At 36.3% G+C, this 14,888-nt stretch overlaps 2 protein-coding genes across 2 annotated transcripts; one reads left to right on the top strand and one right to left on the bottom strand.

The window, feature by feature from the left end:
* The first annotated feature begins 598 nt into the window (after positions 1 to 598).
* LOC135767314 (uncharacterized) lies at positions 599 to 5,017 on the top strand. Its single transcript, XM_073815118.1, has 11 exons — positions 599 to 875; positions 1,631 to 1,802; positions 2,409 to 2,652; positions 2,744 to 3,017; positions 3,155 to 3,332; positions 3,375 to 3,508; positions 3,589 to 3,769; positions 3,894 to 4,142; positions 4,333 to 4,504; positions 4,588 to 4,736; positions 4,848 to 5,017. The coding sequence occupies exons 1-11, from the start codon at positions 603 to 605 to the stop codon at positions 5,015 to 5,017; spliced, it is 2,196 nt and encodes a 731-aa protein (XP_073671219.1). The 5' UTR covers positions 599 to 602.
* A 1,707-nt stretch (positions 5,018 to 6,724) lies between these two features.
* LOC135767313 (P2X purinoceptor 7-like) lies at positions 6,725 to 8,017 on the bottom strand. The gene is made up of 4 exons (XM_065276953.1): positions 7,847 to 8,017; positions 7,654 to 7,723; positions 7,124 to 7,278; positions 6,725 to 6,887 (listed from the first exon to the last, which is right to left on the bottom strand). Exons 1-4 carry the CDS (start codon positions 7,981 to 7,983, stop codon positions 6,725 to 6,727), a joined length of 525 nt encoding a protein of 174 aa, XP_065133025.1. The 5' UTR covers positions 7,984 to 8,017.
* Between the last annotated feature and the right edge of the window lie 6,871 nt (positions 8,018 to 14,888).

Genomic DNA, 14,888 nt, shown 5'->3' with positions numbered 1-14,888 from the left:
ACACGTTTAGAGTTTAATAATGTTTAAGTAAATGTTAAAATTGACAAGGTTTAACATGCTGAAGAAGGACAGTTCCTTATAGTTGTTAACCATTTTAATTAACCTTGTTTCATTCCGATTAAGTTATAGCTTTCAACACCATCATCAAACACTTAAGGTAACACTATCAATAAGCATCAGGGACTATAAAAAGCATGAAAGCGTGACGATTGGCTAAGTTAGTTCGGCTAGCCCAAATCCTTAAAGAGCACCTATTATGGGATACACGTTTTTAAAACATCCTTTTGTGTGTATGTGTGTATAAGTACATGCTAACGATATTCAAAAAGCACATACCTCAAAGAAAACGATGACGCGAGTTATCGTCTCCAACGTTCAAGGACTACAAAAAACGCTCGGATTGTAGGCAACAGTTTACTTCCTGGGATTGGTGACGTAGATAAGACCAACATTATCATGAATCCACCCCCTCTGCTGCGCTTGGCTACGCCCTCAAAACTGGGGGTGGGGGCGCGAGAACGCTGAAGGGAACGGAAGTGGTGGCAGAGCGGAGGTTGACTGGAGTTAGAGTGTGTTTACAAACTGTTGTTGTGTGATTAAAGATGTCTAGACGCTGTTTCTTTAGATGTGAGGGCAAACTATCCCTTTATGGCCTTCCTAAGGCAGAGGACATCAGGATGCAGTGGATAAAATTCATGTTTAATACGGTTCCGGCACAATACAGTCAAAAGCTGTTCATATGTTCACGGCATTTTTCCCATGACTGCTTCGCAAACCGTAACGAATTTGAATCTGGTTTTTCGCAACGTCTTCTCCTGAAAGATGGATCAATTCCTACTTTGTTTGGATTACCCTGCACTTCTGGATCACAGGCTGTAAGTATCCATGTCTTTTGTTTACCACTTACGTTACCGGAGCTTAACTTACGTCCGTGTGGAGCGAGCGTGCAAGCTATTTATTGGATTGTAATATTGTATTTCATAAGCCACGTACCATATTTACCCACACGTATGTTGAATTATGTAGACTATCGGTTTTAACATGTTGTAATTCGTTTTTAAATGTTGATTTAGACGTGTTTACAAACTTGCTACCAGCTAAACTGTTAGCTTTACAGTATAGCAGCCGATCCTGTTCCCCTCGGAATGTCTGTTCCCCTTCTCGCTTTTTGTACACCCAGCTGTTTTTTTCTGAATATTTATTTTATAGTTTTAATTGTTGTAAGCTGTATTAGGTTGTACAAACTCTGTAAATACGCTATACCATACTAAAAAAATTAAATAAATAAAAACACGCAGATATTCTTGGGTACCTGCGCCTGCGCTATCAGTAGAAACGCTTTATCGACTGGAAGGGGGAACAGACATTCCGAGGGGAAAAGGATCGGCTGCTACACCGGTAAAGTCAAACTCTAAGTAAAGATGATATATTTTACTGTTGTATTTACTTTAAGCTGTAGCTATTTTAGATTTTGAAACAAAGTAAACACGTCCTGTGTGTTACTCTAATGGGGCATTTAATATGTAATGCGTGAATGTCTGGGTGCGTTATAGTCTAACGATAGTCGTTGTCCTCTATTGTTATGTCCTTTTGGCTGATTATATGTTTGTTTTATTTTTCTATTTTCCAGAGTACATCGCAGCATGTACCCCACACTTTTGGAAGGCAACATGTAGAATGCCAAACTGATCCTCCACATGCAACATCAGTGGGCACACAGTATGATCAATCAAAAAAACAGAAATCAGTCAGCACACAATTGTCCTTTGGTACACTAAGGGACTGGCATATGAGGAGCAAAGGTATGTAACATATTTGAGGTATATAGCTAACAATACCACTGTCAAAAATGTAAACTTAAATGTATCATTTTCCTTTCTCTCAGAAGGAAAATCAATTTATTAATTTTATTGCTAAAGCATTAATGGGTAAATTACCCCTCTTTATTTCAAATTTGCTAATTTACCAGAATAGTGTTTACAGGACAAAGTCGTCAAAGAAAATACTATTAATTACTCAATAAACAAAAACAGCTATTGGTAAAAATGCTTTTTCAACATATGCACCAAATGTCTGGAATGAACTCCAAAATACTTTAAATTTAGTATCACTTCAATCGATTAATTCTTTTAAAAACCTTTTAAAGTCAACTCTCACTGAACAATGCAACTGTTTTTAATTGAGTATCTTATACAATCATTTTACTATGTATAGTGTATAGAGATTTGTGGTGTATCATGTAATTTATGTTTTGTCTGTTATGTATTGTAACTTGGCCGCCATTCTTGGCCAGGACTCCCTGGAAGAAGAGTTACTGTAACTCATTAGGACCTTACCTGGTTAAATAAAGGTTAAATAAAATAAAAAATAAGTGATAATGAAAAGTTTTTTTCTCTGCATTATCGTAGGATCCCAGGCAGCAGTGTTGTGTCACAGTGTTTCCACTGAAACAACATCAGCGTACCCAGATTTCCCATTCGGATTACAATCTCCAATCTCTTCAACACCTATGAAGACCTCTGCTTTTAATCCAAAGAAAAGACGTCGCATAGAGTTGGAGGAGGAAGATACTGAGAGCGAAACACTATGTGAACCTCACGACACCACATATAACCCAGAAGACACAGTTGTTACTGAAGAATCAGAACTGTCGTAAGTTCAATATATACAGTATGTTATAATGTAATTTTGAAAATCATAATGTAAATTTATTTAAAATTGTGTTATTTTACTCATATTTTAGATTTGTGCAAAGTTCCTCATACAATGAAAAAAAATACGTTGTATTTGAAAGCTGCCTCCGAGACTTGTTCGACATCTGTCCACTTTGCCGGAGGAAGTGTGATGTTCGTCAACGGCAACAGGGAACTTTTGTGGCATTCAGTCAACTTTGCTCAAACTGCAGTTACAACAAACAGTGGAATAGCCAGCCCATTGTTGGAAGTACACCTACAGGAAATCTTCTTCTGTCTGCTGCTACGTATTTCACTGGTAATTCATTCATCCAGATAGAAAAGGTATTTATATAACTATTCATACCACATTACATAGGAAATTATATGTTTGTATTAGTAGATATCAAAATATTTAAAATTAATAATAATAATAATAGTTTTATGTTTTATGTAATACTTTCCTATTTTTGTATTTGCAGGTTTTCCGTGCCATGAATCTCCAGGTCTTTCAATATGACACATTCAGGAGACATGCAAGGAATTTGTTGGAACCGGCTATTGTCCACAAGTGGAAAACAGACCAAGTGAATATGCTTTTGGAGTTGCAGAAGAATAATAAAATTGCAATTGCTGGAGATATGAAAAAAGACTCACCAGGTGAGACCAGAATTTCATAAATTGCTTCAAAACATTTTCAAGCATACTACTTGGATATTTATGTTTTTCACTGTCCCCATCTTTGTTCTTTTTCTATAGGACACTCAGCAAAGTATGGTAGCTACACTCTACTCGACTTGAACACCAACACCATAATCGACCTTCAGCTTGTTCAGGTGTGTTATATATTCTTTTTAAAACTTTGTCTATATGTGAAGGTTTTTTGTCATATCTTGAAAACGTTTATACTCCTTAGAGCAATGAAGTTGGAGGAAGCTATCACATGGAGAAGGAGGGCCTGAAGCGTTCCCTAGATCTTCTGGATTCAAATGGTCTGATGGTGGACTACATTGTGACTGACCGACATCCACAGATCCAAAAGTTTTTGAGAGAACGCAGCATTACACAATACTATGATGTGTGGCATTTTGAAAAAGGTAAAAATTTATTTTTGTTGTGTTTCTAAACAAGTCTATATTACTGACACAATTCTTTGCGCAAACAATACTTTATAAAAGTTTAACATAGCTTTTGATTTCTTAACAACTTTATTCTTATCAGGTTTGTCAAAGAGACTAGCCCTTTTGGCAGAAAAAAAGGGCTGTGAGATTTTAAAGAAATGGTTGCGCAGTATTAGAAATCATGTTTACTGGTGCGCAACATCTTCAACTTCTGGACCTGAGAAGGTGGCCAAGTGGAACTCCTTGATAAACCATCTTCAAAATGTGCATGTCCATGACGACCCTACATTTTCCAAATGTGAACATCCGGACCAAGAGTCTAGCAATTCAACGAAATGGTTAACACCAGGTATGTTTTTGTCTTTATTTAGTAAATATTACTTTTGAACTTGTCTAATTAGTATAATACATAACAAAAAATCACTAATTCACTAAAACGCATCCAGATGGAATATCTGTGTTCTAATAATATTCTGTTTGTTTACTGTATAGTTTGATCGGTGAGATAATAAAAATTATTCTTTCTGTTGTTACCCAAGGGTCAATGGTTCTACATAAAGTAGAAAAAATCTTAGTCAATAAGAGAGTCCTCAGGGATGTCGGGAAGCTAAGCCATCACCATCAAACATCATCAGTGGAGGCCTTCCATAGCCTGATTCTTCGATTTGCACCCAAAAATGTGGTCTTCCCATTTATTGGAATGCTGTGCAGGTATTTAAAGTATTCTATTAATTGTGTAAAATAAACTAGTATTTACATTTACAATAAATGTATTGCTTGTTATGTATTTACAGATTGTACCTTGCAACCATGCATTATAATGAAAATGCAGACCGTGAGCAAGCTGTAACAAAAGCAGGAGAGGCAAAGTTCAAGGTTGTGTTCCCAAAATCTAAGAGAGGGGAATGCATCGCAAGGCCAGTAAAAACACAAGCGACATACTGTAAGCAGTAACATTTTTATTTCAAATATATTAATTAAATAAATGTACAAACTGTATGAAGCTGTAAAATAAATGATCAAACACAAAAGATTTACTGTCATATCTTTACAGTTTATGTGGATGACCTGATCAGGCTTGTGTTTGACGAGGTGCTTGAGGACCCAGCTCCATTTGTTGAAAAGCTGAAGGAAATCCCGATTCCATTGGACCTGGCATCACAGTTCGAGAGGCCTTCCAAGGAGGACGTGATTGAACGCCATCTCACGCGCTCAAGGGCGTAGGTTTGATTCTGGCATTGGTGGGGACATAAATAAAATGGCCGCATTGCAAAAACTGTTTATCACCGTTTACTTGACATAAACAACAGACAACTCAGTATGCACTTTACTCAGTGACATCTGACTCGTCACCCCCGGTGCCATCCCAAATTTAATGTACTATAATAAACAATAACAATTCGTTATGTCCTAGAGCCTAATAAACAGTAACTGTTTAAGTCTTTGTCAAAAAAAAAAAGAAAATCACATTGTAACATATATGAATCCATATTTACTTTATAACAATTAAGAATATGCAATTAATATTTAATTCTTAATGTAATTTTGCCAAAAAAATCCCAATGTTGAAGTTGGTTTGTATATCATGCTGTTTCCTGTTTTTACCATGTTGGGGTTATTTTCTTTCATGGATTAGGGACCCCCTAAATAACCTTGCTACCCCATTTATAAAAGGTTGACAAAAGTTTGCAACTCCTCAGGTTAACATGGGATTGTCGTGTATTGTTGAAAACACTGTCCTTGAATCATTATGTGACACAACTTGTTCCGTATTTTGTGCATGAAACAGTTACAGTGGGTATAATAATACTTTCTTCCTCACTTACCTGTAGCCCGAATAATCACGCGCGTCTTGTTGAGTGAACTTTGGCGCGTTGTACAAAGTGAAACCATCCTATCACACGTAGCGAGTAAAGACAAGTCCATAAAGTGATGTGATTTAGAGAGGCGGGACTCAAGAAATGCTAATCCAATCATATTAGCAATGTGAGTAGAGAGGCGGGACTAAAGAAATGCAAAGCCAATCATAATAGCGATGTGAGTTATGGAGGCGGGCATTGCAGAGAACGAAAGCTGTTAACCGTTTGTGTACCACATAGAGCGTCATTTTTAAAGAACGGGATTGCAAAAGATTTCTAGTCTCATTTAAATGATTCCTGAAAAAATATATAATTAAAAAAGTAAAATAAAAAATATAAAACACAAGAATAAGACGGACATTAGTGGTTATATATAAATACAGATTAATTGTTTGGTCGAAATTATTGCTAGGGACAAATCAGTCTTCCCTGAATATTGCTAGGGACATGTCCCTAGCGTCCCACCCTAAATCTACGCCCATGCACGCGCTTCAGGCTATATCCACACGAAGCCGGTGCATTCCCTATCCGATCATTTTTTTTCCTTGCTCTAAAAAAATAATCCGTAAACACGGAACCACTGAAACCGACTGAAAGCGGTGTAGTATATATGCCGGACCAGTATGGGGCGCTGTAATTCTGCCACAGATATACACTATACACGGAGAAGAAGACTTTGAGCATGCGCATAGCCAACGTATGGTGTTGTCCATTATCGCTTGTTGGCCACCACAATTGCATAGACGCAATAGATTTTGCTGTAATAAAGCTAGTAGGCTTTAGTAGCTTCTGTAGCACGAACACAATCACGTAATCCGCCGTTATTGTTGTTGCTGATACGTGTGACGCTTCCGACACGTGATGTGATGACGTTTTCGCTTCACAAAATATACGGATTGGCTGTACAGACGAAACCGCAAGGTTGTCGGTTTCAGATTTATCCACTTTAGGACCAGGTTTCAAAAAATAGCGGTTTCACTCTCTGAAATCGCCGGATCCGTGTGGATGAAACGCCAATACGATAACAAATTTATGCGTATACAGTGATTCGCGTCTCCGTGTGGACAGCCCCTCAGTGTAGGGGTGGTCGGAAGCCGACATACCGACCAGCCTGATCGGGAAACTCCAAGCGGATCCTGAGAACAACACACGATGGGATGACAACCCTATTGTGTCGTCCTAGATAGCCCCAACACCAGCTGACAAAGCTTCGATACGCTGTGTATCTGTAACCTCTGTAAGCATTAAAATGGACAATTATTCAGAGGAGAACAATATAGGATATAGTATAGTATATTATAATTACTAAAGCATGTTTATTTGTATATTTTTACAATTTTAATATATTGCAATAAAAAACTTTTGGCTGCGTCTTATTTTTTTTCCTAGATACATATTTTGGGTACTTTGTTACTATAATGCTACTTTAGTGTTATTAGTTAAAAATGTAGTAAAACTTGTCAACACTTACTCCTCTAGTGTTCTGCGCCTCAAAGGCCCATAGTCGGTACTATAAATGTTGTGGATGTTCTGCAGTGTGTAGGGATTAAGACAGTTTGGTTTAAAACCTGGATGATGAATCATGCAGGAAGGAGGTCCTGGAACCTGTTGCATTCTCCTTACAACCTAATAAGTAATTATATAGCACTTATATGTAAGCAGTGTTTTATAATAAAGGTTATTACAGTAAAATAATGTAGAACTAACAAATTAAGTCATTTAAATTAATATTTTACTATATGCCACATATGTGTTTCCATATAGACCAGTTCAAATGATGTAAACAACACTGGTCCAGAAACACTTCTGTTACAGTTTGTGACAGTTATGTTTTTATTTCACATATATTATCTTTAAGATGTTTGTTTAACTTCAGTTAATTCAGGTTTATATGTTCTGTTGGTTTATTTTATCCCAACGTTTATCTAGTGTTAAAAAACGTTGTTTACATCTTTTGAAATGGTCTATAGTTTGCAAAGTAATGTAATACGTTATAATTACCTTTGGAATCTCTTTGCAACACAAGTTTTCAGCCTCGTTTGGCATTCTGGCACAGTTGCCACACAAACACCTAAACAAGTTAAATGCAAACTCGAGTTTATTGACGGACATCGTTTTAAACGTAATATTTTGACGTTGCAGTTACTGTACAATACATCCTTATTGTTAGGCGGCTGAGTGAATAAAAAATTACCATTGAGAAACGTTCTGCAAAAGTCTTGCTTGCGGAGGTGTTGCTGTAACGGCCGTCTGCTCGTCTGAACTCTCTGGATCGGACTCGGGCTCGAACTGGTAAGGCAGTACAATCGCCATTGTTTCTGCAATCTGCATGTAGCTGTTTACGTATGTTCCTGCTCTCTTTAGGACCGGGAAACACACGCGAAGTCAGGGGCGTATCCTTTCGAACATACGCCGAACCCAGTTGACCAATAACAGTTGAGTAGGCCATCTGACCAATCAGAGTAAACTAGACATTTTTGGAGGCGGAGACAGGAACTGAATCCGACCGTTTCAGAAAGAGGGCAAAATTGGTGAGGTATGTAGGCAGTTTATAAAAATAATATTGCATTAATTAATTGTTTTTATCAAAAATATTTACTAATAGGAGACCTATTTATACGGTAAGGTGCTTATTTTGGGGCATAATAGGTGCACTTTAAACGAAAGGCATGCACAATTTACGCAAACAAACATCATTTTGTATACTTGAGATTTAACTCTAAATATAAGATACCATCATAAACTGTTAAAACATAAAAAAGTATTACATTTACGGTAAGATTCAATTCAATTCAACTTTATTTCGCCATGTATACAAATACTAGGAATTTGGTTCGGTATTCTCCATGCAGGCAACACACAGTACAACATACAACATGCAAATGAATTTAAGTTAAGAGTCATTTAGAAGGGCTATTGCATGGGGGAAAAAACTGTTGCGATGGCGTGATGTTTTGGGCAAAATAGCCCTATACCGCTTTCCCGAGGGTAGAAGATTAAACAGACTGTTGGCAGGATGAGAGGGGTCGGCCGCAATCTTCACAGCTCTGTTAATGGTCCTAGAGCTATGCAGGTCCATAATAGAGGGCAGGGGACAGCCAATAATCCTCTCTGCTGCCCGGATGACTCTTTGTAGTCTGGCCTTTGCGCGGGCTGACGCAGAGGTAAACAAGACCGTAAGGGAGGAAGTTAGCACACTCTCAATGAATGCTCTGTAGAATTGTACCATGATGGAGGTGCTAAGCAGTAGTCCTTTTAGGCGGCGAAGAAAGAACAGACGCTGCTGGCCCTTCTTCACTAGTTGGGAGATATTATTATCCCATTTGAGTGAGTTGGTAATGGTTGTGCCCAAGAACTTGAAGTGCTCCACGACAGACACGGATGCATCATTAATGAGCAGAGGAGGATGAGTACTTTCTCTGACATGTACGTATTCCACTCGTCCGCATAAAATGGCAAAAGCCTGTCGAGTGCAAGTGACGTCACTTGCACAGGAAGCGCGGGAGTCTGAGAGTGCAAGTAGTGACGTCACTTGCACAGACTAGTGCTGCAGCAAGATGCTCTTGTGGAAAAGGGTAAAAAAATCCACACACCGTTTGACCATTTTAAACTTAAAATGACAAGAAAAAACATATAAAAACGAATGAAAACTGACTAATTGCGATGCTTTCAATGGACGTGAAAGGAAAGAATGTCCGAGTGTATTGGTTGCTATGCGCACTGTGATTGGCTCATCGCGTTTGGGGGCGTGGCTTAGCCATAGGTCAATTATTTTCTGGAACCTGCATGTGCATTCACACATTGTAACAATCCTGTAAAGACACATGACGTTTTTTCCACAGTACCTGAAGTTTGCTAATTCTCATTGATTTCTCTCTAGAGAAACCACGGGTGTGCATTTTATCTCTGTTTCAATTTATTTAATGTCATGAATGTTGTTCTGTGTTTAAATTCCTGTGTAAAAGAGCTAAACCATGCTGCGTCTTTGTTCACAAAGAATGCTTTCAGTAAGTGTTACGGCAATGTTACTAGGTCCTCCTTACGGGAGCGGTCCCAGAACATTTATGGGACGTGTTTGTGTTTACACAGAAGCCCCCAGGGGTCCAAAAACGAGGGGACGCCTTTTGATGTGTTTTCTCCTTATCATAGCAGAATCAACTTAAAATACTCCATCATTAATAATCAAACACTTACGTGTTTGACATCATTTGAAATTTTGAAGGGCCCTCTTTAATTAGTGTACATTCACAATAAAAAGAGATCTTTGTGTTTTTGTCAAATAAAGAAAATAAACAGGATACGCATTTTAGACATTTCTGTCTCCGCCAGCTGTCTCTCAAAACACGTTACAAAAATCAGTTGAAACTCCGCGAATACTCGTCACACAAACATGATACACATATCCAAAGAAAGCCTGAAATGTCTACTTTTATACATACTAATTATAATCAAAAACAAATATTTCCTGTTTATATAATCTGCATTGAAGTAAAGAGATACCTGGCTGAGCTCATTATCTTTAATTTGGTCACGCCCACAGGCTGTTGAGATGGTAATGAAGAGACCTGCAGTTTCAACAATAATAAACAAAGCGTAAAGTTTGATCAGATTTAAAGACTTTACCACATGTTTGGATTATAAACTTTAAACACACACGTGAGGAATATCTTAATTTATGTCTGGACATTGAGGAAGAGAAGCGTTTATCTTTAACGTTACCTAAGAGGAAGAACAATGGAAGATGCAATGGAGATTGGAGGATATATTCCTGAAGAAACTGTAAGTCATTTGTCTTCATTTATATTTGCTATAATGTAATATGTTATGGCTTATGCAGTTCAGCCTACATAAGCCTACATAAGATTGAAAAACTTTCGCATTGTTTACAAATGAGTATGCGCGTGATCAGGTAATGGCGGATATCATTGTTACATGCTGTACAGTGTTAGACACCGTTATTCACTTTCGTATCCTTCATGGCAACTTTGAGTAATGCTGCACTGCTGTATCTTTTAAGTGTGTGCTGTAATATGATTCCATGTTTACATGCTCATTTACAAACGATTTGGCGCGATCACGTAATGGCGGATTTCATTGTTACATGCTGTACAGTGTTAGACACAGTTATTCACTTTCGTATCCTTCATGGCAGCTTTGAGTAATGCTGCACTGCGGGATCTGCTGTAATATGACATTGTTTACATGCAATGCATTCCATACATTGAGCTTTACATGCGACACCGTTTTATTATGAGCGCCGCGTTTTTAAAGTCCATACTCGCTTACAGAAACGCGTTTAAATCAGAAGCTAGACGATAAGGGGATGGGCATCTGAAAACAGTCATCTGAAAACAGCTTTTTATATAACTAATCATTGCAGATGTTTATCTGAGATACTAATTTAGTTTATGTACATGATAGTTTATCTGAATGTAGTGCTATCATTTACCCATCAGTTATGTATGTAAGGTTATTTCTGTGGACAATTTATGCTAACAGCTGTTTATAACTCTCTTACAGGTCTGCATCCCTCTCATCAGTACAAAACTATGAAGTGGAAAAACATATTCACACTTTTTGGACATAAAGTTATATGGTAACATGAGCCACATAAAGTTTACAGCTCTGTTGTCTATCAGTTTCTTATACAAGTTAAGTTTTTGAATAGGGTGTGTTCCCAAATAAACTGAAAATGTCCTACTGACCTTCATTTCTATTTTGATTATATTGTTAACTTATTAATAAATCTCAAACAAACATGTATACATTTGTCCTCACATTCTTAACTGTAGTTCCCTCCTGCCTCATTATGCAGCTCATTATGCGAGGCTTTGTTTGCTAGCTGTCAATCAATCCTTCTCGCATATGGCCCCTCTAAACAAAAAGTGTCTTACAATTTCTAAATCAATATATTGGTTTATGTGAATGAGTAGGCAGGATGATTTTCACATCATTTTACAGAAAAAACTATAGACTACTATATTCTGTTTAGGAAAGTCTTGTTAAAACATGTTTAGTATGGGTTTTGTGGACTTATATCAGTGACTTAAAATGTTTGCATTTTTAAAAACCACGCATAAACATTTTTCTCTCAAAAATACAAACATGTACATACATGTAGCTCATATAATATTTTAGCCCAGTTTGTGCTGAACACAGTGGTATGAGACACTTGCCATTATTATGTTTTAAAGCAACTGAAAAAATGCCAAATGTAAGAGCATGTCAGAACCTCTGACAGTGTCCCAAAATGGTCGGACCCCAGAGGGTTAATACACAAAGCATGAGTGACCATCCATGTAAAGCAGTTAAACTATTTGAATGTCGAATTTTAATTCAATTATTAACCATTTAAAGACATTATTATGATACAGTGGTATCCCTTAAAAAAATCTACTAATATTTCTTTGTCTTTTTTGTATCAGTCCTGCAAGCAATTATGATAATAATAAAATTTAAGTGTAGCGGTTGGCTTTTGTAACAATGGCTTTTGCTTGAACTCTTTCATTAGGAAAATTATTCATTTGAATGTTAGTAAAAGCTTGATATGCTTTGCGTTGACGTGCTAAGTAGGGGTGGGGTCAAACTAAAGGATTACTCTATAGAGCGCTGTAATAGTGAGTTATTTACTGTAATACTTGACCATCTAAGGTGACACCAGAAGTGTATAGTTGTGTATAAATACAAATAGTTTAGAAGAAAGGATCCTACATTGAGGTAAGAAAGTATCATTTACACTGCAAAAAAAAAAAAGATTTTCTTACATAGTATTTTTGTCTTGTTTTTAGTACAAATATCTACAAACTCTTGAATTAAGATGCATTTTCTTAATGAGTGAAATGGCCTTAAAAATAAAGGTTTTAGACAAAAAATATACAAATTAAGTTAATTTGTGCTTTAAACAAGCAAATAATAATACTAATAATTAGGGCTGTTCTTTATCTCGTGTGAGATCTCGAGACTACATGTGTCTCGCAAGATTTCTTGTGGAGGTGCTGGCCGTTTCTCAAATAAAAGACTGCATCCTTCGGAGGTCGCATTTTTAAACTGCATTTACTTCATCACTATCTTATTAGAGACTATAAACAATTATAACGTTTACTAATTATTTAGTTAATCGCAAATTGTTGTAATATGCTCACGACTTGAGAATGTAATGCTCAGTTAATGATCTGAAATAAACCTTGATGACGTATGCAGCCTGCATATGCGACCTCCGGAGGATGCAGCTTTCTACAGTGCATGCATTATATTTGTCTTTTACTGCGTTTTCTTTTTCGTTTAGGTTTCAAATAATGTTCGTTTGGGAGCTTGTGTAAAGTCTGACACGCGTTGTGTTTGTCTGTTGATCAGTGTCAGATGTGAAGTCTCAGCAGATTAAACCCTCACTCAGAGTTTACATGATTTAATGTCTGCATGTTCTTGCTCAAAAAATTACAGTGACTGTATCATTTCTAATGTAAAGAAATGGACATATATTAAATATTAATATGGATTTAAACATTGTTTGACTAAAAATAAGCGTTTCTCTCCATCTAAAGTGAAAGTGAAGACAGCGTCCGCGAGGCGAGTCCTTTATCGCCCCCTGCAGGCATTTGTTATAATACATACATAATGCTTTTAATTTATAGGCCACAAAATGTTGTTTAATGTAACTTGGTTTTAATACTTTATTTGAACCAATTATTATTGCAGCTTCGTTATTATGTAATTTTAAATGCTACTGCCCACTTGGGTCTATTTTTATTTCCCCAAAATAAACAAATTACTTCATTATCAGTTAGCAAAATAATTGTTAGGGCCAGTCCTTGATTAGTTAAAACATTTACAAATAATGTGATTTCAGTTTCTTATTCATTTATTTTATCATTGAGGGTTTCTTAAAGGTGTAGCGGAGGATTTTCTCGAATTTTAGAAAAGAACCGCCTTCTCCACTTTTTAAAAAAATGCAATTGCGCAACACTCCTGATTGACAACTAGGAGGATCAATTGTCTTGATGATCCACCCGGAAAAAGAAAATCCTCTGCAATACCTTTAAAAAGTGTAAAAATATCGTCTCGTCTCGTGAACACAATCTCGTGTTTCGTCTCGTGGATTAAGTGTCTTGTCACACCCCTACTTATAATAATAATCTGCCAATGGGGTGAGACATTTTTTTCTTGAATCAAGAGTTTAAGAAAAAAGTAAGCTTATTTCAAGATTTTTTTCTCACCCCATTGGCAGATATTGTGGCTGTTCAAATTTTATATTTTTTGTCTAAAAACTAGACTTATTTTCTTAGGTCATTTAACTAGTTAAGAAAATGCCTCTTCATTTAAGATTTTCTTTTGATATTTGTACTGAAAACAAGGCAAAAATATTAAGTAAGAAAGTAATTTTTCAGTTTATGTCTGAAAAATTTTTCATATTTGATTCACTGGAAAAAAAATGACTTTCTTATGTAGTATTTTGTCTTGTTTTCAAATATCTAAAAATTCCTAATTTAAGATGCATTTTCTTGATGAGCAAAAGGAAATAAGTCTAGTTTTAAGACCATTGGCAGATATTTATTGCTTGTTTTAAGCACAAACTCACTTAAATAAATATTTTTTTGTCTAAACTTAATTTTAGATCATTTTGGTCAACAAGAAAATGCATCTTGATTTAAGACTTTTTAGATATTTGAAAACAAGACAAAATACTACATAAGAAAGTCATTTTTTGCTCTGTTTGTGATGTTAAAAATTAAAAAGTATTTTTATAGTCTCACAAAGATTGCAAAAACTTCAAACTCACATGTACCACAGTAAAACAAAATGTTTTAAAAACTTGCATTTACAGGGCAAAGGTGTTACAGTAGTTACAAGGTGAATATGGTTTGTATGACACGTCGGCATAAATGTAATGCTAATCCAGTCCCTGTATATTAAGAAAAGCATAAGATAAAAAAATAATACAAATGGAAAATACAACTCTCAATACTTACAGTGGCAAGAAAAAGTATGTGAACCCCTAGGAATGAACTGGTTTTCTACAGTGATTTGCCATAAAATGTTATCTGATCCTCATCTACAGTAGATGTGCATAAGCTCACAAGACATAAATAATTCCAGTTTCTTGTGTCTTTTTTGGAAACACCCTTTAAACATTCACAGTGCTGGAGGAAAATGTAAGTGAGCCCATGGACTACTTACTTTATTGAAAGCTTTTTTTGTCAGAAGCTGGCAAACTGGAGTCTAATTAATAAAATGAGTTT

The sequence above is a fragment of the Paramisgurnus dabryanus genome, chromosome 6, assembly GCF_030506205.2.
Source record: "Paramisgurnus dabryanus chromosome 6, PD_genome_1.1, whole genome shotgun sequence".
Classification (NCBI taxonomy): Eukaryota; Metazoa; Chordata; class Actinopteri; order Cypriniformes; family Cobitidae; genus Paramisgurnus; species Paramisgurnus dabryanus.
Note: the sequence above shows the minus strand (reverse complement) of the source record. Positions and strands in the feature narration are given on the sequence as shown.